The 26,146-nt window shown below is 45.4% G+C and overlaps 1 protein-coding gene across 1 annotated transcript in view; it reads right to left on the bottom strand.

Annotated features, from left to right (window-relative positions):
- LOC138815430 (engulfment and cell motility protein 1-like) overlaps positions 1 to 25,470 on the bottom strand; it is a 211,422-nt gene extending 185,952 nt beyond the window's left edge. The window contains exons 1-3 of the mRNA XM_070004844.1: positions 25,212 to 25,470; positions 6,269 to 6,308; positions 5,176 to 5,248 (exon numbers count right to left, since the gene is read on the bottom strand). Coding sequence (XP_069860945.1) covers positions 5,176 to 5,248; positions 6,269 to 6,308; positions 25,212 to 25,470 — 372 coding nt within the window. The remainder of the gene's footprint in view (positions 1 to 5,175; positions 5,249 to 6,268; positions 6,309 to 25,211) is intronic.
- Between the last annotated feature and the right edge of the window lie 676 nt (positions 25,471 to 26,146).

Genomic DNA, 26,146 nt, shown 5'->3' with positions numbered 1-26,146 from the left:
CAGAAGGCTTCAAACACACCTACCCCCGCCCACACCTCCTAAAATGTCTCATCACTGGGCTTAGTGGCCTGAATGGGATCTCATTCTACTTTTAAGTCTGAGAGCTAGTGCTTAGAAGATAAAGAAATACACTGGTAAAAATATCATTAATAAATAAAGCACTGCAGAAACTGAAAACACATTAGGAACAATGGCTAACATTCATCATCTGTAATCTCAGGTACTCCGGAAACTAATTGAGAGACTCAAAGTTCAAGGCCAGCTTGAGCCACCCCCCCCCCAACTCTTCCAATAAAAAGCTGTGCAGGGTGGTGTGTGGCCATCATCCCAGCTATATGGGATGCTTGGCTAAGTATAAATGTGTGGTCCAGGCAAGCCCTTGCCAAAAAGTGAGAGCCTACTCAGAAAATAAATAAAGGAAAAAGGGCTAGGAGTATGACTCAAGTAAGAGAACACCTGCTTATTACCAAGCGGAGTTCAAATTCCAGCACCGCACCATCAAAAAAGATAAAATAAAAATGAATAGCCACCAGTGTATACTCTACCTGGCTAGATTAAAAGATGTGTGAATTCTGTCTCAACAACCCTGCTTTAATAAGAGTTTAAAGACTATTCTGAAGATTTTTCAATATATGTAGAATCAGAATGGTCAAAGTATAAACCTAAGTGATTTGAAAACCATAGCCCCAATAATCTCGCCAATCCTGATGCCTTCAGTAATCAGCAGTACCAATGAATCAACCCCTAGACTCAAAACTCTAGGTAGTGAGAATGTGTCCTAAATTCTCTTTCTCATCCCAGCACATAGGAACTTGTCAAATCTGGCAAATAAATAGTTCCTCCTTTACAGCCTTGACCAGATCTATCTGCAAACATGACAGACATTTTTAACTTATTTTTCTGTGAATATGTTAGAAGCATTTGGTATTTAAAATCAGGGCTAACTTTATCCTGTTAGAAGTCAAGAGGAAGTTATAATTAGATATAAGTTAGATAACTATTTATTAACATTACATCATTTGAGCAAAACACTTCATCAAGAAGATATCTCTGTGGGAAGAAATAAACACTTTTCCTCACATTAGTGTATTACCAGAGCCCTAAGCCAAGCTATCAAAGAACTAAGTCAAAGGTTTTTTAAAGGGAGACAATGCAGGACTATGACTTGGTCCCATTTTTCCTTAGAATCAAAACTATTACCTAGTTGAATACTAGTGCCTATAATGTACCTATAATCCTAGCTAATCAGGAGGCTGAGATATGAGGATTCAGGTTCCAAGCTAGACACTCTTACCTCCAATTAACTAACAAAAAGCCAGAAGTAGAGTGTTAGCCTTGATCAACTGATGACTTTAAAGGCTCCATTTATCCTTTCTCCTTGCTTCTGGAACAGAACTTGAACTTACATATAACTAAATTTTACCTTCCTCTAATGCATGCATGCGTGGGGGGAGGAGGGGCCTGGGACTTGAACTCAGGGCCTGAGCTCTGTCCCTTAGCCTTTTTGCTCAAGACTAGTGTTTTACTACTTGAGCTACAGCTCCCCTTCTGGCTTTTTGATGGTTAATTGGAGATAAGGATCTCATGAAGTTTCTTGTCCAGGCTGGCTTTGAACTGCAGTCTTCAGATCCTTTCCTTCTGAGTAGCTAGGATTACAGGCATGAGCCACCAGCTCCTGGTCTCTGAGGCTTTTACTTGCAATCTATACTTCTGTAGACTGCTACTTAACATGCCATTTCTCTCATTGAACTGAAAAGCTCCAGTTCATGGACCAATACACAAATGAAGGTTTTTGGCAAAGGAGCTTGGATAACATGAAAAAAGCAAGGGAGATGCCTTCCTGGTAATAATAGAAGAGAATTGAAGAAGAGAATCAATAACTATAAGGTGGGAGAATATCACCTCTTTGAGGTACTAGAGCAATTTTTTCTCCAACAGAAGGAGGGAAACCACCTCATATATGCGTCAAAATCAGTAACTAATGGCACACGCAAGTTTCAAACATGAATCACTGGTTTCCGTGGTGATGCAAATATTGCCTAACAACTCACTGGTCAGTAAGTAACCAAGAAGACAGCAAGGAGGAAATTCAGGAATGGAACGAGGTCTCTATTTTCAGGAATATTTGCAAGAGCCTATATGAACCTACAGAATACTACAAGATAGCCCAGCTTCCACTGCACAGAGGCAAGATTTACCAGCCTCTCCTGCTCTGTGTGAGTCCAGCTCTTTGTCACACACAAACACACACAAAGCTAGAACCAGGAACAGCTGCAAAGGAAGTGATGACATTTTATTTACAAACACAGGGTTACAGTTAGAAACACAAGTCTCTAATCTTTCTCTGCTACTTCCCGCTGAGACCTGATAGCACATTTAGATGCTCTGTCCCTTTCAAACTAAACAAAACAATTTTCAGGCTAGACACAGGGCACATGGCTCATGTGGTATAGCACCTGCCTATCAAGTGTCAAGCCCTAGGTTCAAATCCCAGTAATGCCTTGAGATAATTTCTCAGTAAAAAACAGGATTTTACAAAAAATAACTATGATATCCCTTAGAAGCATGTTTTCTCTTCGTCTGAATAGATTGGATTTTGTAAGAAGGTATGAATTTATTTAGCGTTGCAATAGTAAAGGTAATGAATGGGAATGCATATATATGCCCCAAAATCAAATTTGGTGATAACTTCTGACCAGCGTACACCATCCCTTGTACACAGGGGCCCCCGCTACACAGAAAAGAGACCACAGAGCAAACACTTTCTTTGAGTAGTGTCTGGATTGCCTCCAACAGAATCTCCTAGAGGATTCTCTAAACTAAAAATCCTAACACATAAACAATGTCTAATTCTAGAGTGCAGGCCTGCTCACTCAGAATCTCTGGGGCTGAGATTTGAAAATCTAGATTGTTATACTTGTGTTCAGAAGTCTGGGGACCCCATAGTTAGCAATCCAGGATAAACTAAGGCCCCTAGACCACTAGGACAGAAGACAGGGCAATGGGGCGGGGAGGCAGGGGAGAGGAGACGCAAGCCAGGATTCATCAGTCAAAAGAAAGATTGATCTGACCACAACTCAATATAAAAACTAAGTCAAACTACACAGATTGTGTGTGTGAAACAAATATTTCACAAACAACACAGGTAATATATTCTCTGAACTAGTTATTCTATTTTTATAGTCCTGTCACTAACTGAAAATTGATCTCAGTTTAGTTTATTTATAGCCTCTATCTCACAAATAAGATGTAGTATAAAATTAGTGAAAACGACTGAGAAAGTGGTACAAACGGAAAGTAAAGCCAGAAAACTAAAGGCTGATGGAATGAATCAACAGCAAATCTAAATGCAACAAGGGAATCTAGTCTTCTAACTCTCAGCTTTCCAGCTATCAGGGTAAAGAGAAAAACATGATCAATTACAAACATTCTAGTATGCATCTGGGAAGAACAAAGCAATGGCTAAGAAGCATTTCCAGGACTCTGGCCAGCCTTCCACACGCTAATCAAATGTTCCCCACACTCTTCAGGGTGGAGAAAGTAAAACACAAGTAGGGGTCACATCTTTTTCTGCTGTTCTCACCTTCCAAGCCTTAGATTACCTAATTCATCCTCTACCCAGAGTACTTTGCACTCACATCCCTCCCAGTGAAGGCTACCATATTACAAAGACATTCCCTGGGGGCTTCCTCTCTCCACATAGTCATCACCCACAAATACAGTACTGGCTCCTCTGCATTTCAGTGAGTTTGTCCTAAATATGAGCTGAATGCTAATCCATTCTAGATATTTCCATAAAATCCTTGAAGCACAAAAATCAAATCTCAACTCTTGACTGCTGAGTCAAGTAAGTGACACTGGTATAGTTGTGTGATCTCAATGATCCGGCCTCTCATCCATTATATTAACTTGTGAGAAACAAAAAATCAATAAACAGGGGCTGGGAAGGTGGCTCAGTGGTAGAGCATTTGCCTTGCATGCATGAGGCCCTCAGTTCGATTCCTCAGCACCATATAAGCAGAAAAAGCCAGATGTGGGGGCTGAGACTCAAGTGATAGAGTGCTGGTCTACAGCTGAAGAACTGGGGGACAGCACCCAGGACCACAGTTCAGGCCCCACAACCGACAAAAAAAAAATCAATAAACAAACATAAATTTGCTTGGCTCAGTGCGCCTGGTACCTATTAATGCTAGATTCCCCTTTGCCCATCAGAGATCTTTTGGGTACTAAGTTTCCTTGCTTCTAGGTCCATTTATTGTCTTCACAAATCACTCCAAATTCAAGCTTCCTAAAGAGTGTGAAGATCACCCAGGAAAAAAGTTGGTTTCCAACAGTCATAAGCAAGTGACTATAAAGTGCCACATGTGACAAGATTTCCTGTCACTGTTCTAAGCATTTAAAAAAATAATAACACAGGGGAAACTGAGTGCTGCTACCTCACTCTTGTAATCCTAGTTACATCACATTTCAAAGCCAACCCAGGCAGTAAAGTCAGTGAGAGTGTTACCTCCAATAAACTACCAAAAAAACCAGAAAGGGAGCTGCAGCTCAATTTGTAGAGCATTAGCATTGAGCCAAAGAAACTCAAAGACAGCACCTGGGCCAAGACCAGGGGAAAGAAATTAAGGAGAAAATAAAAATCTGAGGCAAGAGAACAAACTTAAGTCATCCAGTATAAAGTAAATTCTCTAACCCAGCAATATTTAATTGTTAAAAAGGAAATATATATTTGGTAGCAGGATTCAGAAACATACTTAGTCTTTACTCTTGAATAGATTAACTACTTTCTTATAAGAAGTAGTAGAAGGGTTTTTTTTGCTGTTTTTATTTTGATTTTATTTTTCTTGGGGTCAGGTCATGGGGCCTGAACTTTCCTTCAGCTCTTCAGCTCAAGGCTAGCGCTCTACCACTTGAGCCACAGCGCCACTTCCGGCTTTTTTTCTTTTTACTTATGTGGTGCTAAGGAATCAAACCCAGGGCCTCATGCATGCAAGGCAAGCGCTCTACCACTGAGCCACCTTCCCAGCCCTGATTTTTTTTTTTGTAGAACCTATTTTCATGGATGGTAAAGACATAAAAAATGTAGCATGCTAGGCCCTACACAGAAGAAACCCCTTACTCTGTGTACTGTCCTTCAGTGTAAGTATCCCAGATTAAACAATGTGACTGGCCTACCTTTTCTGTGATATAGAAGTTTGAACTGTCAGCATGTTGCAGGGCAAAGCACTCATGGTTGGCAAGAGATGACCTACAAAACATAGCATAAGTGATCAGAGAAACAAAAGTGCTCGTCTTCATTTTTATTCGTTCTACAGGGGTGAGGTGAATTACATTCACTATGATTAGAATAGAGTCAGTCTCAAATAGGCACAATGGGGTCTCTAAAGAAAATGGCTTTAACTCACCTGTTACCCTAAGACCAACAGTCCTTTCCTCTCTGAAGTTCCTAGACCAAGGCTACTGCTCACCTCTAAGCATTTCATCAAGGCTTGGGGGGGGGTGGGGGGGGTGGAGGGACTTAAATTGTGAGTGGCAACATTCTTCATTTTGAAGAATTGAGGCAAAGAAATGATAGCAAGGTAAATGGCAGCAATTTAAACGTGTGAGAATTAGCACATTGCCAATTGTCACTGAATTCTTTAACTCACAATCAGTTCACCCCACACAGATTGGAACACACTAAGTATGGCAAGTCTTCTCTAACATCCCCTAATACTCTATTCACAGTTCTGCTTTACAAGTCAAGAAATACCATGTGACTTTCCAATGTGCCCTTCCTCAGGATGGTCAGAACAACCCAGAGGGAGGAAAGGCGCGTCAGTCAGTGGGAAAATTCCACAAAACACACAATAACCCACGGACTTGTCTGTTAATTCTTCCACAGGAGCCTGTGGGATGCTTTCAGTGTATGTCAGATGGAGTGTGTATTTAACTCTTAGGAACATTTAGTCTAACGGTTCCCTGCTTGGAAGGATGAAAGGAACATGAGTGTTCAAAAGAATACCAACCCTCTGCACATACGGAGCCAGACATTCCATGCTTTCTATTCTTCAAGGAGTAAGGGAAAGATTTTGGTGGAGAAAGAAGGGTAATTCTCACAAGGTAATTCTTTGTGACTAGGTAGGTCACATGAAGAGTTACGAATAAGATTTATGGTTATCATTTATTTATAGGATTATGGATAATATTCTATCCCTCCAGCGGAAATACTCTATGTTCCTGCCAATGTATGGACTAAATGCTTCAGAAGAATCTTTGCAACACTTACCCATCACACACTTCCTTGATTATTGCAGACATGTTTTTTCCTGCAAAATAACAAAAAAAGGAAATATTGTGGTTTCATTCCATCATTTTAACTGAATAAAATAAAGCCACGTTAAGTTAAAAAAAAAAAAAACAACCTCTTGGCAAGGAAAATTTACATTTAGTATTCTTAGTTCTGAGTGAACTCTTACATTTTTAGGGGCTTGAACTCTAGGCCTGGGCGCTGTCCCTGAGTTCTTTAACTCAAGGTGAGTGATCTACCACTTGAACCACAGGGCCACTTCCAGTTTTCAGTTGGGTAATTGGAGATAAGAGTCTCAAGGACGGGGCTGGGAAGGTGGCTCAGTGGTGGAGCACTTGCCTTGCATGCTCAAGGCCCTGGGTTCGATTCCTCAGCATCACATAAGAAAAAAGCCGGAAGTGGCGCTCTGGTGCAAGTTGTAGAGTGCTAACCTTGAGCTGAAGAGCTGAGGGACAGCGCCCAGGCCCAGAGTTCAGGCTCCACGACCGGACCCCCCCCCCAAAAAAAGGGAATCTCAAGGGCTTTGCTGCCTAGGCTGGCTATGAACCATGATCCTCACAGCTCAGCCTCCTGAGTTACTAGGATTACAGGCATGAGCCATCAGCACCTGGCTATACTTAACATTATTAATTGTACAAAGTATATAGCATATTTAAATTTTGCCTTGTTAAAGTTGAGACACAAATACACTTTATTCAAAGATCTACCATGCAAGGAGAAACCTGCAAGTTCAAGGAATAACCAGAATAAAGCAAGCAGCCAACTGGCTTTATAAAGACAAGGCTGGATTCATGAGATTCTTTGAAGAATGTGGCAAATGGGACATGAGATGTTGCAAAATTGTTCCTGCAAAGTACACGGGATTCTTCTCCCAAGTGTGGCCCCATTAAACGTCAATCTCACAGCATGTTTGGGCTCATACACTGGAGTAATGTGAGCAGGACTCCATGTGCCACCGTGTCAACTGGCGCTGACCACAGCTGTGCTCCGGTCCTCACAGCCACACTTGTGCTCAGCCTGTCCCCCCGAGTGAAGGAACGCAGTGAGGAAACATTCGCTTGCCCAGAGATCTCCAAACTCTTTCTGTTTGGGATGTGGACAGACACAGTCTCCAAGATCAGAGAGGACTGTGTCCACCAAGAGAACAAATCACAGATGAGAAATGGATGGTGAAGACAGGAAGAGAAAACCAAGAAATGTAATTCATGATCCAGGATTTTCAGATATGCCCATCAAGAAAATCATATTTACATATATACTATATATATGCATAATCTTATGTATACATATATATGTGTTGTATGTGTATATATGTATCAATGTATCAATGTAGAAGCATAGTCTATGCCTGCCTCTCTGACAGTAGGGTTGGTTCACTTCCTAGCTCTGTCAACTTGTCTGCATTGTCATCCAGCACTTCCTTAGTTTGCCCCACTAGCAGTATCTGTCATGCAGACTGAACTTCTGCATCGCTCAGGGCTGTTGGGAACTTAAATGGCTATAAATTAAATAGGAATTAATTTGTCAAAGTGAAACATCCCAGAAAGGGAGAGGCCTCCTTTTTCCTCTCCTGATACTCAAAGAGCTTTTTATCCCCAGAATATACTTGTGTGGAAACAATGTCACTCCATCTGCTCTACTGGGGAATTTTGAGCACTGTCCATAGAGTCTTCCCCCAGGACTCCTGTAGCTCCTGTGCAATTCCTCACCTCATTGTGCAGCAGGTGACCTACACTTCGCTACCTCAACATGATCAAGACAGTATCTGCCTCTGCCCAGAACTCTGCTAAACACAGTTCCTGAGAGAAGAGAAAACAAGAATATCTGTGTTTTCACATTTTTAATTTATTTAAGTATTTTTTGTCTGTGTTTATTTTAGTTGTTGCCTAGGCCTTTACCTATTCATGGGGTAAGACACAGACACGGTACAGACCAGAGGTACATGAGTGTCTAATGTTTAATTATCCACTCACAGAACTGGCCTGTTCACTGGCACATTTATGCTAGCTATTTTCAAACATTTAACTAATCCTTTTTGCTACTTTTTATTAGCACACATGTATATAATACAGGGGGATTTCATTACTATATTCCATAGATGGACAACACAGTGGACTTTGAGCAAGTTCACCCCTTGTTTTATTTACATATTTATTCATTCATTCATTCATTCATTCATTCATTCATGTTGTTGGTCATGGGGCCTGAACTCTGCCTGGGCGCTGTCCCTCAGCTCTTTAGCTCAAGGCTAGCGCACTACTGCTTAAGCCACAGTGTCACTTTCAGTCTTTTGTGCTTATGCGGTGCTGAGGAATCGAACCCAAGGCCTCAACATGCAAGGCAAGGACTCTACCACTGAGCTACTTCCCAACTCCCCCCCTTTGTTTTTTTTTTTTAAATCACATTCCCTTAACCCCGTTTGCAGTGTTGAGTGGGTTTCATTATTCTAGCTTCTTATATCCCGTATATATGTATATGTATACATATATATATATACTAAATGCATATATACGTACATGTGTGTATATATGTTTGTCTCTATCTATATGTCTATTTGTTCTTCATCTTATACATTACTCCACAGTCCCCATTTATATCCCTGTGCCACCATCAACTACCTTTGACATAATGGGTTAACTTTCATAGTTATTCCTTCTAAACTGGGGGTTTTGTTCAGTGGTACAATATACACTTGTATGTATGTGGTACTGTGTTCAAAACCCAGCACCAAAAAAAGTTACCTCTTCTATCCAACTTCACTCTTGTACCCATAAACCATGCTCTCTTCACTTCCTCCCCACACCCCATTTTCATGGTCTGTTAATCATCATTCTATTCCCTAGTACCTCGAGACTAACCATTTAGCTTTTACAGGTTAAGGGAAAACATGTGTTGTGTCCTTTTGTTTTTAAGGGGGATTATTTATGTCGTTTAACATACTGTCCTTCAAAACTAATCACTGTAAGTGGGGAAGATTCAGGACTGAGGGTTGGAGGGGGCGTTCTTGACATTCTGAGTTGGTTTCCTCTAGAACAAGAATGGAAGTGGTGACAGAGGCCTATAGTGGTACACTCCATGCACAAGTCCTTGGTCTTAGCAAAGATTGGTCAGCTGGTCATGGTTCTCACTGAGAGCAAAGTGGCAGATGAGTTCTCACAATTAAATGTCAGAGGAGCTTTAGGAACAAAACCTCTCCCAGGAGACAACAATTTTGCAAAGACAACACTTTTGTGCTTCTAGCTGCCACACACCCCTCCAGAATGTCAGTATGTGGTAAGGTCCATCAGAGACTCTCCCATTGCCAAATCTGGCTTCTTGTTCCTCAAAATAAGGTATAAATAAGCAGGCTGGGGTGTAATCTTAAATTACATGGAAGCCACAGATCAGAAGAGGAGACTGACACTGACGTAGGACACAAGTTTGAACGCCACTGTTCTTCCCAATTTAGTTTTTTAGGTGAGGCTTCCCAGGCATACTGTGAGTTTTAATTAAAGTCTGATTCAGAGATACAGAATCAACTTAAAAAAGACAGATGTAAATCCCCCAACAACAAATCTACCAAAAAACAACTGTCTGATAAATCAGGGACTAAAGACTTAAAGAAAGGGGGCTGGGAAGGTGGCTCAGTGGTAGAGCGCTTGCTTTGCATGCATGAGGCCCTGGGTTCGATTCCTCAGCATCACATAAGCAAATAGAAAAAAGCTGGAAGTGGAACTGTGGCTCAAGTGGTAGAGCGCTAGCCTTGAGCTGAAGAGCTCAGGGACAGTGCCCAAGCCCAGAGTTCAGGCCCTACAACCGGACCCCCCCCCCCAAAAAAAAAAAGACTTAGAGAAAGAGCTGGGAAAGAGGCTCAGTAGTAGAGCGCTTGCCTTGCATGCATGAGGACCTGGGTTCGATTCCTCAGCACCACATAAACAGAAAAAACCAGAAGTGGCACTGTGGCTCAAGTGGTGGAGCGCTAGCCTTGAGCTGAAGAGCTGAAGGACAGCAGCTAGGCCCAGAGTTCAGGTCCACGACCGGCAAAAAAAAAAGGTTTAAAGATAAACGTCTCTGAAGAGGAAATAAGAATGGCCAATAGACACATGAAGAAATGCTCAACTTCTCTAGCCATAAAAGAAATGCAAATCAAAACAACATTGAGACTCCACCTAACCCAATTAGAATGGCTATAATCAAGAACTCTAATAACAACAGATGCTGGAGGGGATGTGGCTAGAAGGGAACCCTACTGCATTGTTGGTGGGAGAGTAAACATTTTCAACCACTGCGGAAAGCAGTATGGAGGTTCCTCAAAAGACTCTACATAGAGCTCCCCTATGACCCAGCAATCCCACTTTGGGGCATTTACCCAAACAAGGCCATACTAAGGCTACGAGCACAACTATGTTTATTGCAGCATTATTTACCATAACTAAGATATGGAACCAACCCAGATGCCCCTCAGTGGATGAACAGATCAAGAAAATGTGATATATATCTATATGTACATATAGATGTATATGTGTGTATGTCTGTGTGTGTGTGTGTGTGTGTGTGTGTGTGTGTGTGTGTGTGTCTGTGTGTGTGTGTATGCACAATGGAATTCTATGCCTCCATCAGAAAGAATGACATTTCCCCATTTTTGGGGAAATGGAAAGACTTGGAAAAAATTATAATAAAGCACAAAGAACCATAGGTCCCATGGTTTCCCTTATTTGCAATAATTAATACATTTCTAGGACAAGCAGAAAAGATCAAAAACTATATACATATGAACACATGAGATGATGTTAAGCGAAATAGGGACCCCAAGATAGGGATACAAATTTTTTCTTTCTTTCTTGCTATTGTTCCTAACCTATTTATAATGTACTATGTGATTTTTTTTTTGTTTTTTGTATGCTCCTTCCCCATGGTATAACTCCTGTTTTCACTGTATTTGATTCCGGTGCCCTGCGTCTTGCATATACACTTCTCTAATTTGGGGAGGGGAAAGGAAAAAACAAAATGCTTAAATAGGGATACAGGTTGACCCACTGTACCAATGAGATATACGAGACACTATGTTGAAAACAAACTTTACAACTTCAGCAGGGTTGGGGGGGAAATAGTTGGGGAGGTTGGAGGAAAGGGATGGAAGGGGAAAAACAAAGGAGGAGGCAACAATGCTCAATAGAATATATACTAATTACCTTGCTCATGTAACTGTAACCCCTTTGTACAGTATTTTTACAATAAAAATGTACCAAAAAAGAGGCAGATATCTCTGGGGTTCCATTGTATCTAGAATATTCTGAGCGTGGTTATATGACATGAACAAAAACCACCAAATACAAAGCTTAGAGACTCAATATAGAAAGATTAAAGAAAAAACTCAAGGCCACAAGGAATGGCAGCTACCTGAATGTCCACCATCAGCTTAGCCAATTAAAATGACTGTTATATAAGGACCCTGCAACCTAGCCAATGACTATTACATAAGGACTATGGAGCCTAGCCAATTAAAATGACTGTAGTGCCACTTCCGGTTTTCTGGCAGTTTATTGGAGATAAGAGTTTCATGGACTTTCCTGCCGGGGCTGGCTGTGAACCTCAGATTTCAGCCTCCTGAGTAGCTAGGATTACAGGCATGAGCCATGGCACTGTAGCTCAAGTGGTAGAGTGCTAGCCTTGAGTTGAAGAGCTGAGGGACAGCGCTCAGGCCCAGAGTTCAAGCCCCACTACTGACAAAATATATATAAAATAAAATGACTGTACGGACAGAGCTTGGCTTTAGGGTCCATTTTCTGGTACTTCTATCTGCTCAAATCAATGTGAGTTCCTCAACCACCCAGACCCTAATGCCAGCAATGTTTTCAGATCTCACCCTGGATATCCATTCTTGTCTTCTTTCATCAATCAGGTCGTGGATCTCATTGTATTATTCTAAGTCTGTGGTTCTGGGTCCCAACACTCTTAAACATCTCACTGTTAGAGCATTTGAACTCTCCTCCATTAACTGATGAAATGTACAAGCATAAGTCATCACACCCAGTTCCCTGGGCCTCCATATGCCCCAGTAGTACAGCAGGTTCTCCCACCTCCCCACCCCACCCCAACACCTTCGCTGGCTCTCTGTGTCTACACTGCAGCCCAAGAGAAGCATGGACTTCTACTTCTATCTTCAATCTCCCCATCCCTTGTCTTGTTATCTGATCTCCTGCCTCTCTCATCTCAAAACATGGGATGACCATTACAGTACACACACACACACACTGGAGACCAGGAGCTTTTCTTCTGCTTCCCCAACCCCAGGGCCTTTCTGAGCACCAGCCCATCTCCAGTAATGGCTTCCATAAGTTGCTGATGACAGTGTTCAATCAACACAAACTTAACTTCCATGAGCTTTTCAACTCGCCTACAAATGATGATACCCAGGCACATTTCTTGTTTTACATTTACAAGACACCAAGTCTCCTCATCACTCCTTCCATAGGCGCATCTTCCATGCTCACTCCCAGACTCTTACCACCACCTTTGTTCTCAGGATTCCAGCAGCAGATCCCTGAAAACAACCTTGCACCTTGTTGCTCTCATTCGCTCCAATCCCATGCTCCCACCCCCCCTCCCCAATTGTGCTTATGCCTCTCTGTTGTTGTAAAATTCAACATGATTTTCAATGAAGATTAGAACATTGAAATCTCTAAGTTTGACCAGAACCTCGTATCGTTTGGTCCCAAGAAATCCTGTTTTATACATACTTCTCATAGGAAAAAGAAAAAATGGAAAAGTCCCTTCACCATACTTATGCCATTTGCTCGACTGAAATGTCCCTGTCCTTCTTTCTGCCCCCCTTGCCACAGTGAGATATTGCTCATAGCAGAGCTATCCTCCCAGCCCTCCCCAGAGAGATGGAACTGTTCTAACTGTACTTAGTACAATAACTGACTCACCCAGGAGGACTTTATATCTCTCCCTTTTCTTCTTGTCCTTGTTCTTCTTGAGAACAAGGCATCTTAATTCATCTCAATGACTTCCTCACCTTCCTTCCTTTGGTCTTGGCTACCACAGTATGTAGGGGCTAATCAAATCGAATCAGAGACTCAGTAGATCTCTGTTAAATAAACAAAAAAAGTCTAGATTTACTCATGTGTGTGTGGGGGGGAGAGTGTCCCTGGGCTTGAACTCAGGGCCTAGGCACTGCCCCTGAGCTTTTGTACTCAAGGCTAGCGATCTACACCACTTGGAGCCACAGCTCCACTTCTAATTGTCTGGTGGTTAATTGGAGATGATAGTCTCATGGACTCTATAGCCCTGGCCAGCTTTGAACCATGATCCTCCAATCTCACCCTCCTGAGTATCTACAATTACAGGCATGAGCCACAGCACCTGACATAATAAAGCAAAATATTTTTAAGGAGAGCTTGAAGCCATCAGCATATTCCCTATCTCCTACCACATGTACCATGTTTCAGTGGCTCTAAACAGCTCCTGCCACAAGCTGGCAGACACACAAAAGCTGTCACTCCACTCTGAACAGAATCAGTCTCCTGGGAATCATGGGAGGTTCAACTTGGAAGAATACTGGGTAGCCTGCAGATGATAAACCAGACACCAGTACCACAGCCATTTCCATGGCTGTTGTACCAAATAGGTGAGCTATTGTGCCCAAGAGCCAACCCTGAGCAAAGCTCCCACACAGACCACACTCATCTAGTCCCACCGCTTTATCTCTGCCTGCATAAAGCCCTCAGGATGACATGAGCTCATTGTCTGACCAGTAAATTCAGTCAGAAATCTTTCCCAGTGATCATATTTGTGAACATTTGCCTAGCACACACAAAAATATTCCTGCCTACCTTGCCAGCTCTTCAAGGCCTGGGGCACCCTGCATAATACATAGCTAGCTTTCTGTAGACTCACTGGGAAATTTGCCTTTCACCTGGGGGAAAGAAAAGGCCTCAAAGAAATTTTGATTACGATGAGCAAACTGGCTCTATTCCCTGTATTCCATAAACCTAAAAAGTGAATTCAATTGGAAAATATTTGGATTTAGAATATTGTATCAAAATTACTTAACTGCTTCAGTAAGTTTTCATAACTCACAAAATCCATAGCTAATCCTTAAACCTTCTGTTTCCAAAGCCGTGTTTTCAGCCTCAAAACAGTTTGTTTTGCAGGACTAGCACGTTAGTGGCCAGGCTTCTATCTAAGCAGTAGTTCCCAAGTCACACTTGTCCCTGCCATTATCCACATGAAGATCAGATTACAGCAGACTAGTCTTTGTTCTTCATTTTAGATATGTGTGTGTGTGTGTGTGTGTGTGTGTGTGTGTGTGTGTGTGTGTGTGTGTGTGGCATAACCTCCTTGTAGCATACCCACAAGAAGCTTCTAAGACCATCTGTCACCCAATAGTGACTAAGAATTTTTGCTACGTGGGAGTCTGAGAGCTGGAGGATCCCAGGTCAAAGCAAGCATAAGCAGAAAAGTCTAGGAGATGCCTTCTCCCAAAATAACCAGCAAAAAGTTTGGCTAATGGCATGACTCAACTGGTGGAGCATCAATCTATTAGCAGTGAGGTCCAAGCCTTAAGTACTGCCAAGATACACTATATGCTTCCCAATTCTTTTTTCTTGTTTTCCTTTTCCTCCCTAACATAGCCTTGGAGGGCCTGGAATAGTAAGGCCTTATGCATGCTGGGTTTGCACATTATCATCACCTACAACCCCAACACCTAGAAGAAATAAAGCATTGTCGTGTTTCTCCCATCAGAATGGAGGGAAGGTTTCTAGAACAGGTTCAGCTGAGGAATGAAACTGAGAAAGCACTTCTAAAGAGTCTGTCCCTGGACATAAGTGAAGGCCAGACGTGATAACAACACACCCAGTTCTCGGCCAAAGCTTTGATGGATAAGAGTTGAGCCAACTTACTGTAAAAGTGACACACACCAGAGAAAATGGGATTCAGTGGCTAGCAGAAATGTTTCTCTGCTGCTGACCACCTTCCATTGAAAGTATAACTGCTTGAATGTGTGTAGATGTGTGCATCTGACACAGCCAGCACCTACTTATCATGTAGCAATGGAAGAAAGAGTCTCATTCCCCCAAGTCAAAAATGTTCAAGAAGTTAAGTGGTGACTTTCCACTGAAAGAACTAGACCATGAATCCACTGGAAAAGTCTGGGCCATCGTGAGGCAGCATGGATCAGGGTGGGCAGGATTTATGGAGAAACCATCCTACCAAGGCTTACTGGAATTCTTACTGGGGGGGGGATAGGGGGGTCCGGTCGTGGGGCCTGAATTCTGGGCCTGGGCACTGTCCCTCAGCTCTTCAGCTCAAGGCTAGCGCTCTATCACTTGAGCCACACCGCCACTTCGGCTTTTTTTTCTTTTTCCTTATGTGATGCTGAGGAATCGAACCCAGGCCTCAGGCATGCAAGGCAAGCACTCTACCACTGAACCGCCTTCCCAGCCCTCACACATCTTGCTTAACCAAAAAATGTGCAGTCTGCCCCAAACCTTTCAACTGACTCTATTCCCGAGCCACAGGATTCATGAAGGGCCCAGGGAAAAGCCACCTGTGGTTATACATTTTGGTTAAAGAGCCCAAACACACACTAGTGCACACGTGCATACTCGTGCAAACACACACACATACACACATATATACAATTATTTGGAAATGCATTACACTTCAAAATCAAGGCTAATTGTGTGTAGCAGCATGGGGAAAAAAATGGCTCACAAAGGACTTCAGAACCACTGAACACCAGAATCCTAAACTATGCCAATGAACCGAAAATGAAAAGGTTCAGAGGACAGAAGGAAGGAAGGAAGAAAGGAAGGAAGGAAGGAAGGAAGAAGGGAGGGAGGGAAAGGAGGGAGGGAGGGAAAGGAGGGAGGGAGGGAAAGGAGGGAGGGAGGGAAAGGAGGGAGGGAGGGAAAGGAGGGAGGGAGGGAAAGGAGGGAGGGAGGGTATGGGGCTGTGACTTTTGAGAAGCCTGCTTGGGGAAGCTCAGCTAATCACCAGCCCAGGGGTACAGCTTAAGCCATCAGTTGCAAGAGCCAGAGACACAGGTAAACACAAAGGCATGTCATTACATAAGAAAAGAATTTGGCTGGGTTAGGACACAAATCTCCTCAGGCAAACTGGGTAAAGATTTTATACAAACAGGGGACCAGGTGCTGGTGCCTTATGCTTATAATCTTAACTATTTAGGAAGGTAAGGTTTGAGAATCACAGTTCAAAGCCAGCCTGGACAGAAAAGTCCATGAAACTCTTAGCTCCAAATAATCAGCAAAAAGCCAGGAGCCAGAAGTAAAGGTATACCTCAAGTGGTAGAGTTCCAGATTTGAAAGGAAAAAAGCTCAAGCCCCAGCCTGAAAGAAAAAAGTTCAAGTCCCAGTGAGAACCCCAAATAAATAATTTAATCAAGTAAACAAGTATCTCTAGCCTCCTGCTGCAATATTTTGGGGACACTAACCAAGTACCAATATCCTTTATTACCCAGCTAGCCAAGAGACAAAGAGCTGTGTGGTCCTTTACTCACTGTCCCTGTCCTATACATGTCTTTCTTTTCTGACTCAGACCACTAAGTAAGCCATGCTGGCCCAGTTACCCACCCTCCTCCATCCATCTTATTCTTCTTATCCTCTAAAGGTGGCTATCAACTCAGTCACCAGCACTCAGAATCCAAACCTTGTTAGAAAAATAAGACTCAAAGTCACCAGTCACCACTTCTCCCTGCCACCATGTAGGTAAATAAGAGAAAGAAACAGGAAGGTTGAAATTGCAAAGCATTTAGGGAGCATTAGGAAGACAATGAATGGCCTTTTAGGAGTGAAGGAAACTGGGGAGGAAATGTGGAGAACCTAAGGAAAATAAAGCAACACAAAGGGCAAAGAAACCAAGGAAAATTAAAGGAACACAAAGAACAAACAGCCAAGTGGGAATCCTCTACGTGGGAGTCCTACTTCTAGGCTCAAAGAATGAAAACCCAGCTTCCACCTGCTGCAGAAGTCTAGTTGCTCTGATATCATACAACTGCTCTCACTTCTTAGGCAGAACAAAGCAGGGGTTCTCAGCTAGGCAGGAGTGGGAAAGGGAATAGACTGCTCCCTGAGAAGACAATCTGGAAAGTGTAGACACATTTTTGGTTATCCCAACACATGACCAAGCCAGTCTCCTGAAGTGGGGAGGGAAATATTTTGGTTATAAAGCTTGAAATGTCAATAGCATTGAGACTCAGACTTTGTGAAATAGAGGGCCAATTTCAAGGGCAGTTCTGCAAGTAGAGAAAGAAGGCTACCAGAGACCTGAGCATCCCCCATGAGGAAAGCCATCCTGCCTAACAGACTCTGTATTCATCTATGGTGGAAAACACCAGAGGCACCCTGGGGCCTATGCTCCTCTCTTCACCATGACTCAGTGCCCTGTAATCCTAGCTACTCAGGAGGCTGAGAGCTGAGGATCCCTGTTCCAAGCTAACCTGGACAGGAAAGTCCATGAGACTCTTTATCTCTAATTGACCACCAAAAAGCCAGAAGTGGAGGTGTGTCTCAACTGGTACAGCACCAGTAAAAACCTAAGAGAGGACTTCGCCCTGAATTCAAGCCCCAGTACTGGCACACACAAAAATAACACACACACACACACACACACACACACACACACACACACACACACACACACACACTCGTTCTTCATGGCAAATAGTCCTTTTGATGAATTAAATTGCACTCTGGCTCACATGCCAGAGTACATCTATCCTGGGCTAGGTTGATGGGCACACTGTCCCTAGGGGAAGGTGAAAGCCAAGGTCATCTGAAGAATGGCACATCCAAAGAGGAGTTAGCTCTGCAGAGCTCTGCCTCAGTGGCAGCAGGTAGCCCTGGTTTCCATGGCAACCCGGAAACCATCCCTCAGAAGCAACAGCATTCACTTTTTTTTGTTTGTGTTGTTTTTATTTTATTTTTTATGATGCTGGGGACTGAAGCCAAGGTGGCATGCAACTTACCACACCAATTTCACCCTCATGAAATTGGTGCTGCAGCTTCTTGAGTACCTGGGATTACAGGTGCTAACAACTACACGTGCCCTCTGAGCAATTCTATCAGCATGCATGATGATGATCCTCCCCAGAAGCTACTGCAGGAAAAGTCTTACTCAAGCATCCTAGTCTCTGAGGCTGCCAAGTCCAGGAAAACCAACAAGAGAAGCAATCAACCAGTACGTGCAGACATCAGGATACAGAAGATGAAAAAGGGTAGCAGAAAAAAGAATCAAATGTATTGGCTTTAGGCTCAGATATGCTCTCCAAATACCCCAGGGGCATTACACCCCTCCAAGCCCTAGGTATAAGGCTGCTAGGTATAGATTATGTGCAGACTCTCCTTGGGCTTCCAAACTGCATGCGGGAAATGGGTTCCTGCCCACAGGAAGAATCAACTAACACCACTCTGGTTCTCCAACCCATGTGCTAGTGCTTACCGACCCACCATCCCGCCAAATACTGCTCTTTGTACAGAAATACAGTTCTCCCTGGAGCAGATCAAGTACCAAGAATCCAGCACTTTCAACTGAGGAAAAGTTTTGTTCCTACATTATTAACTCTTACAACTAAAACAGCCCAAACTGTAGCCTCAATTCTTAAAATTGTGGTTCCAATAATAATCTTGCTTCATTTCTGGAAGACAGTTAGCAGAAGTGGGGGGAGGGAGGGAAAAGGACCTCAGAAACCTTGAGCAGCATCTCCTTCTATTTATACATGTGACTCATTTCTCCACTCACCACTATATCAGGTTGTGCCTGCAGTTGAGTCCATTTGGTGAGCTAGCGTTCCTGTGCCCACATGCACTTCTAACTCCTTGGACTCCACTCTCCCATCACCTCCCACACACACCTCCCTTGGCTTGAGGACAGTGACAAAAGTGCTCAAATTATCCGAGCACTGACTTTGCAAAACATCAGAAGATATACTGCAAAGACAACATTAATTTCATTGAAGCCTGTCAGGCTTCAGTTGTGGTTATGACAGGTAGTCATGATAGCTAATAATCACACAGCCTAAATTATGCTCAGAACTGAGCAGAGCAACTTGTGTGCATGCTGCACATGAGCTGGCTTTGCTTAGTAGCCTGCAAACACAAATGCTGACATACTGGAAGGCTTGGAGACGGGTAATGTCCAAGGTCACACTGGAACTCTGGATGGAGGGCTGGCTTTCACATCCTTACATTTTGACAGTGCTGAAGTTAGAAACCCTTGACCTCCTTCTTTAGATAAAGGGTATCAAGTCCCAACTGGCTGAAATGCCTAATTGAATCAGATACCGCAGCACTGGGGCTGCTAGCAAAAGAGATCTGCCAGGGTCTCCGCAAATCTCTTAATTAAAATCAAACAGATGATAACTGCTCAGCATAAAATAGGAAAAGGAAGGCATACCAGAGTAAATTTCCAAAGATCTTCAAAGTTCTAATCTAGCACACAGATTTACTTCTAAGTACAGTAACTAAGTAATTCTGCACCACCACAGTGAAAAGCATGTCCTTGGTCTCTGATCCCTCCAGGAGGATGATGTTTGGGCCTAGCACAGTGCAGTTCCATAAGCAGACAAAAAATGGGAGGATCTAGGTTTCAGATCAGCCCAGCCCAAAAAGATGTTGAGACCCCACATCAACAGAAAATTCAGCAGGGAGCAGCAGTGTGCACCTGCCAGCCCAGGACCAGCAGTCCATTCACGCCAGCAGGGAGGAAGAGTGAGACCCTATCTCAACAAATGACTACAGAAAATAGACAACTAAGGGCCTGGGTCACATGGTAATGTTCCTGCCTTGCAACACAAAGCCATGAGTTCAAACTCCAGTACAGAAGAAAAAAATTGCCTTAAAAGAGGCATTTTTTAAAGTGAAGCCAATGACTGACACTGCTCCTGCTTCAGGCTTTAGAAATAGTAACTTTTACAGATTATACCAACAGCACATGGTCCACCAGAAATAGCTATATCTTTCTTATTTCAAGATTCTCGGAGTCACTACAAAGTTGTGACTCTACAAAGTATAGATTCTTAGAACTTCCTGGGTTATTAAAATTCTTTTTTAGAAAAGAAGGGCCTAGAATGTTCCTTTGTGGTACAGTGCTTGCTTAGCATGCATGAAGCCCTGGGTTTGATTCCTCAGTACCACATAAACAGAAAGAGCCAGAAGTGGTGCTGTGGCTCAAGTGGTAGAATGTTAGCCTTGAGCAAAAGAAGCTCAGGGACAGTACCTAGGCCCTGAGTTCAAGTCCGGGACTGGCAAAAACAAAAAGAAAAAAAAAAGGAAAGAAAGAAAAGAACAAGACACACTGCTGGTCACAAGTATAATTCTAGCTGCTAATGAAGCTAAGAGGTGAGAATTGAGGTCTAGAACAGCAGTAGCACACAAATCCCAAGCAAAATCACAAGGCTCTGAGTTTAAATCCCAGTATGGTATCACACACACACACACACACACACACCATATCAAGCTATACAGTACTCATTAAGATCAAGTGTGTGCACAGAGTGAGACCATGAGGATATTCTTAGGAGAGGATCACAGAGGCTCAATAGCTATGTACAGTTGGTCATATAAAACAATATTTATCAAAATGAACTCCAGGAAAAGTGGGTTCTTTTTCTTTGTTGCTGTTTTTGTTTTCTTTTCCTCTTGTCTTGCTCATTTATCTCTTTTGGGGAGTGTAAGGTTGAGCACAGAAATGGAGGGACAAAGAGTGAACAAATGCAGCAGCGGTATTCACTATACAATGTTGAAAATGACTGTACAACTTGTGGGTTGGGACTGAAGGAAAAAGTGGGGAGAACACAAGGGAAGAGGTGACCTTGTCCAAATAAGGAATGCACTCATTACCTGACTTATGTAACTTGACCCCTTTGTACATCACCTTTACAATAATATATTTTTTTTAAAAACCCAGTGTATATTTTGTGAAACAATTTCTCCTCTGCTCACCTCCACTGCAGGTTTTATCATTTAGTTGTGTTTGCTTACTGTGCCAGAACTGAGGCTTTATTCAGGTCCCAGGCCCTGTTCCTGAGGTTGGTGCTCTAACCCTTGAGAGCCACATCTCCACTTTAGGCTTTTTGATGTTTAAGTAGAGATGAGGGTCTCTTGGACTCTCCTGCTTGTGCTGGCCTCAAACCTTGGTCCTCAGATCTCAGCCTCCTGAATAGAATTACAGGAGCACCCACCCAGGCCAGGCCTACTGCATGTTTTAAATGGCTGGTCTGAACAGACAAAATGGGCATCATTATGTCAGGTCCTCCTTAAGTGTGCAAGCTCTAGCCTAGTAAGACTAGACAGAAGCCAAACTGAATGTGCCCAGCTGCCTCAAGCACTTTCTGCTCTGCAAGGCAGCCAGGTTGAACAATTCCCAACCTTTTCCAAATTCAACAGAATGTCTGCTAAGCCAACCTTTTCCAAATTCAACAGAATGTCTGCTTGGATGGCTGGGGGCACTCAAATGTGCTTGCTTGAGCTTTGGTAACAAAGCTGAATGGACCTACTGTCTCAGCAGAGGCAGGGGAAAAGTTCCCACTGTAAGAATGCCCCTCTCTCAATTTCAGTGTTAGGCAAGGAGATGACAGTGTCTGCTCCAGGCAGCTCCCACCCCCAGCAGCAGCCTCTGGGCAGGGGCTTCAAAGTCTTCCCTTCCGGCCACTCCTGCCCAATCCACTCACACCCAACACACTCAAAGGGGGGCAAAATAAGCAAAACACTCAAACTGTCTTATCTTCAATCCTGTAATTTCAGAAAGATTATGACTTTGAAGCACTTGTCAAAGCTCTTTATCTGCTTTCTCCTTTTCATTTTTCTTCTCCCTGGGGCATCTCTCCTGTCTTCTCCTCTGGAGTTGTCTGCTCCTAGCCTGGACACCTGCCTCCCTGCTCCCTTCCATGGCTGGGAGACCATGTGACACAGTGGGTAAATGGCCATGGTATGATGCATTAACAATCATGACACATTTTGTCCACTAAATAAAGGATGCAATAACAGACCAAGAGTAGTATGTGTTTTCACTCTCCAAGGAAATCACCTCCTGGCCCCTTTCTTGTCTGAGATTCTAAGGGAGGAGGGGGCAAGTCAGTAGAGGGTCTGAAAGAACAGTGGCCACCAACAGACAAGGGTCAGGCTTCTCCATCTGCTCCAGATGCTACAGTCTTCCCTGGGTCTCTTTCCCTGGTGAGTCTCTCCCTAAACAGGCATCTCTTCAGTCAGACATTTAAGGAGCACCTACTAAGGGTGCTCCTTAAACTAAGGGCTAGGAATCCATCCAGTGTGTAAACATTTTAAGGTATTTTCCTCTAGAAACATCCATTCTAATGGAAGAAAGACAATAATGAAACAAGTAAATGTATCATGCCAAAAGGGAAAAATGCTAAGAGAAGAAAAGTGAGAACAGCAGAGGACTATGCAAGGCTGCTTATTTATTATTTACTCAGTTGATTATTTATTTATGGACACTAATAGGGCTTGCACTCAAGGCCTGGGCACTGTTCCTTAGCTTATTTGCTAACGGCTGGTGATCTACCATATGAGCCCCACTTCCACTTCAGGCTTTTTGGTGGCTAATTGGAGGTAAGAGCCTCAAGGACTTTCTTCCTCAAGCTAGCTTTGAGCTGAGATCCTCAGATTTGGCCTCCTGACTAGCTAGGATTGGAGGCATGAGCCACAGACACCTGACTTCTGGTAGCTGTTTCAGATGGGGTGGTTTACCGTGTAAACCCACAATTCAGCAGACCAAAGTAAAGGAATTAAGGGAATGAGCCATCTGGTCTTGTGGGAGAAAGTGACTCATGCATGAAAATGAAATCTGCAAAGGTCCTAGGTTAAGAGCTCAGTGAACAAGAAAAATGGGATGTGCTCTGCATGGTTGTACTGGACAAGGGCTATGTGTGTTGTGGGGCACATGCCATCCAGCACTGGGGACCATCCATATTGCAGCCAGTTGCGGGTCCTAAGTTTCCCCAGACGTCTGCCTGAGCCTGCCCCTAGCTGATACCACCCAAGAGTGTGGTTCCTACATTTCCCCACAAGTCCAGCCCCAGCCCCAGCTGGAGATCCCACCCTCATTCTTTCACACATTAGCAGTTCATCTAATTAACAACAAGCACACCAGAAACTGCGGACATGTGTAATGGGAGAGGCAGCTGGCCACACAAACTTTTCAATCCCAGACTTCAATACATACAGCAGTATTACTGTCAAGAGCTGAGACTTAAAATTAAGTGTGTTGTATGTCTGCTGAAGCTCTGGCCGGCTAACTTAGCAGGCTCCCCAGTTCTGTAAATGAGGGGACAAAAGCCCTTGAAACAACCTTGGAGACATGCAAACCTGGAGCAGAAAAGACCTCAGTAGCTGCTGGCAGCCTTTGCAATCTCCAAGTGCAGAGGACTGGACCAGGCCCTCGGGTCCCTAAATTGCTCTCAGAGACTGGCTCTTTCAATGCAGACTCTCAATTACTCTTGTTTTCTAGCAATCTTCTTTTAATTCTCAAATTTTTCCACTGTCCCTAACCTCAAGCCACAGGCAGGTGCCTTTGCCTCTGGGGCCACAAAGCCCCCTCCACCCCCCCCCCCAGTGTTCTGGGACATCCTACCCCTGACAGTGAGATCCAAGAGTCCCCAGCAGAGGTGGGAGGCCTGTGCAGGCTGAGGCCTGGGGAGCTGTCCAGGGCCCTGGGCTGGCCCTGCGGGGACCTGCCCTGCTGCAGGAAAGCCCTTTGGCAATAAACCAGGGTTGCTCCTGAAACCAAAGGCCCCTGACCCTCCTGACCAACTTCATGGGCGACAGGATCAGTGGGAGGGGAGGCCCTGGAGGCAGAGCACTCCCCCCCTCCTCCGCCCCCGCCCCCGTCCCCACTGCACGCACCTGCTCTGAGGCTCAGCCAAACTTGCACTCTGGCCTCACGCTCCGCCCAAGGCTCCGTGTGGACTTTCCCAGCCCCAAGCTCAGCCAGAAGCAGAGGGCGTTATTTCCTCAGCCCTGGAAGGCACCCCACGGCCACCGGGGCCTCTCTCTGCGTTCCGGCTGCGGGACCCCTCTGCCTCGTCCTGCGGGGTCCGCAGGGCGGGTCCACGCCTCCCGCCCGGACCCCAGCGGGACCCCCGTCGCATCCCCACGGGCGGGAATTTGCGGGGATCGCAGCTGTCCACGGCGCCCCCTGCGCCCCCACGGCCTCATCCATCGCGGCCGGCCGGTACCGCTGCCCGGGGCGCTTCTCGGCTACACACAAGCACGAGCGCAGCCCCAGGCCCGGCCAGCCGGGTCCGGAGCAGCTGCCCCGAGCTCCGGACTCGCGGTCCCGACGCCCCCGTGAGCCAGTCCCGGTGCACACGTCTCGCTGGGGTCTCCGGCCCTGAGGCGTCGCGGGGTGCCGCACCGGCCCGGGCGCCCTCTCCGCTGATCACCCGGCCCCTGCCCGGCTCCGACCCCCTCCCCGTCGGCCCTGGAGCCCCCTGTCCGCCATCCCCACCGCCCCACGCCGGTCCCCTCCCGCGCACCCCGGAGCCCTCCACGCCGACACCCGGTCCTAGCCCCACACCCCCCCACCACCGCCAGCCCAGGAGCCCTCTCACCTCCCGGGCGGCCCTGGAGCCCTTTCCCTTCTCCACCGGCCCGAGGTCAGCGACCCCGCGCGGCGCGGGCCAGAAAACTAGGAACCTGCCCGGGCCCCGATCTCCGGACAGCAGCGGCGGCGGAGGCGGGGGTTCCCGGCATCCGGAGCCCCGACGACCCCTCCCCGCAGTGCATTGAGGCCCCGCGGGCGGCCGGGCGGGCGGCGCGCGGCCGGGAAGCAAATCGCTGCTCCACGCGGGTCCCCCAACTCTGCTCGCACTCACTCTGCGGCTCGGGTGGCGCCGCTCTCTCACCTCCTCTTCCTCCCGCCTGCCCCCCCCCACCCCCCCCGCAGCCTCCGTCTGCACCTGCGCAGAGCACCGCGCGCTCCCCTGCGAACTCCTGCCAACCGCTGGCCCGCATGCCCTGCGCTCGCATCCCCGCCCGCCGCCCACGCGCTGAGGGCGGGGCCCGACTTCCCCACGTCCCCACCTCACACAGAGGGAACAGCCACAGCTGGCGCCCAGACTGCGCGCACGCACCGAGGGCGCAGGGAGAAGGCCGGCCACCGTCCACCTCAGCCCCCGGGGCCGCCAGCAGCGCCTGCAGCTCTGCACAGGCTTCCATTCCATTATTTTTATGTTTTTGTCCATCGTGGGGATTGAACTCTGGGCCTGGGCGCTGTCCCTGAGCTCTTCAGCTCAAGGCGAGCGCTCTACCGCTTGAGCTGAGCTTCAGCGCCACTTCCCGTTTTCAGGTGGTTTATTGGAGATAAATTTCAGGACTTTCCTGCCCGGGCTGGCTTTAAAGCGGGATCCTCAGATCTCAGCCTCCTGAGTAGCTGGGATTACAGGCGTGAGCCACTGGCGCCCGGCCGATCTTGGGCTCTTGAGTAGCTAGGATTGCAGGTGTGATCCATAGGTGCCCAGCCACCTTACTTTTTGAGTAAAACAAACCACCACTGTGGTGACAGTTTTGTAAGAATCACTGGGATGGGATGGGATGGGGTGTTTGGATGTGGTGCATCCCTCAAAGACTAGTGTTTTCAAGGCTTGGTCATGAGTCTGCCCTGCTATTGAGAGCTTCTCAGAGGTGTGGCCTCATGAAAGGAAGTTAGATAATTGGGGGCAAGCCCTGAGGGACTCCAAGCCATCTGTGTGTGTGCCTCTCTCTGTTTCTCTGTCTGCCCTCTGTCTCTCTCTGTCTCTGTTTCTCTCTCTCTGTCTCTGTCTCTCTGTCTCTGTCTCTCTCTCTCTCGCTCTCTCTCAATCCTCTCTTGTCTTCAGCTGCCATAAGGTAAACA

The sequence above is a fragment of the Dipodomys merriami genome, unplaced genomic scaffold, assembly GCF_024711535.1.
Source record: "Dipodomys merriami isolate MVZ:Mamm:240054 unplaced genomic scaffold, mDipMer1.0.p SCAF_1093, whole genome shotgun sequence".
Classification (NCBI taxonomy): domain Eukaryota; kingdom Metazoa; phylum Chordata; class Mammalia; order Rodentia; family Heteromyidae; genus Dipodomys; species Dipodomys merriami.
This window is presented reverse-complemented; position numbering and strand designations above follow the sequence as displayed.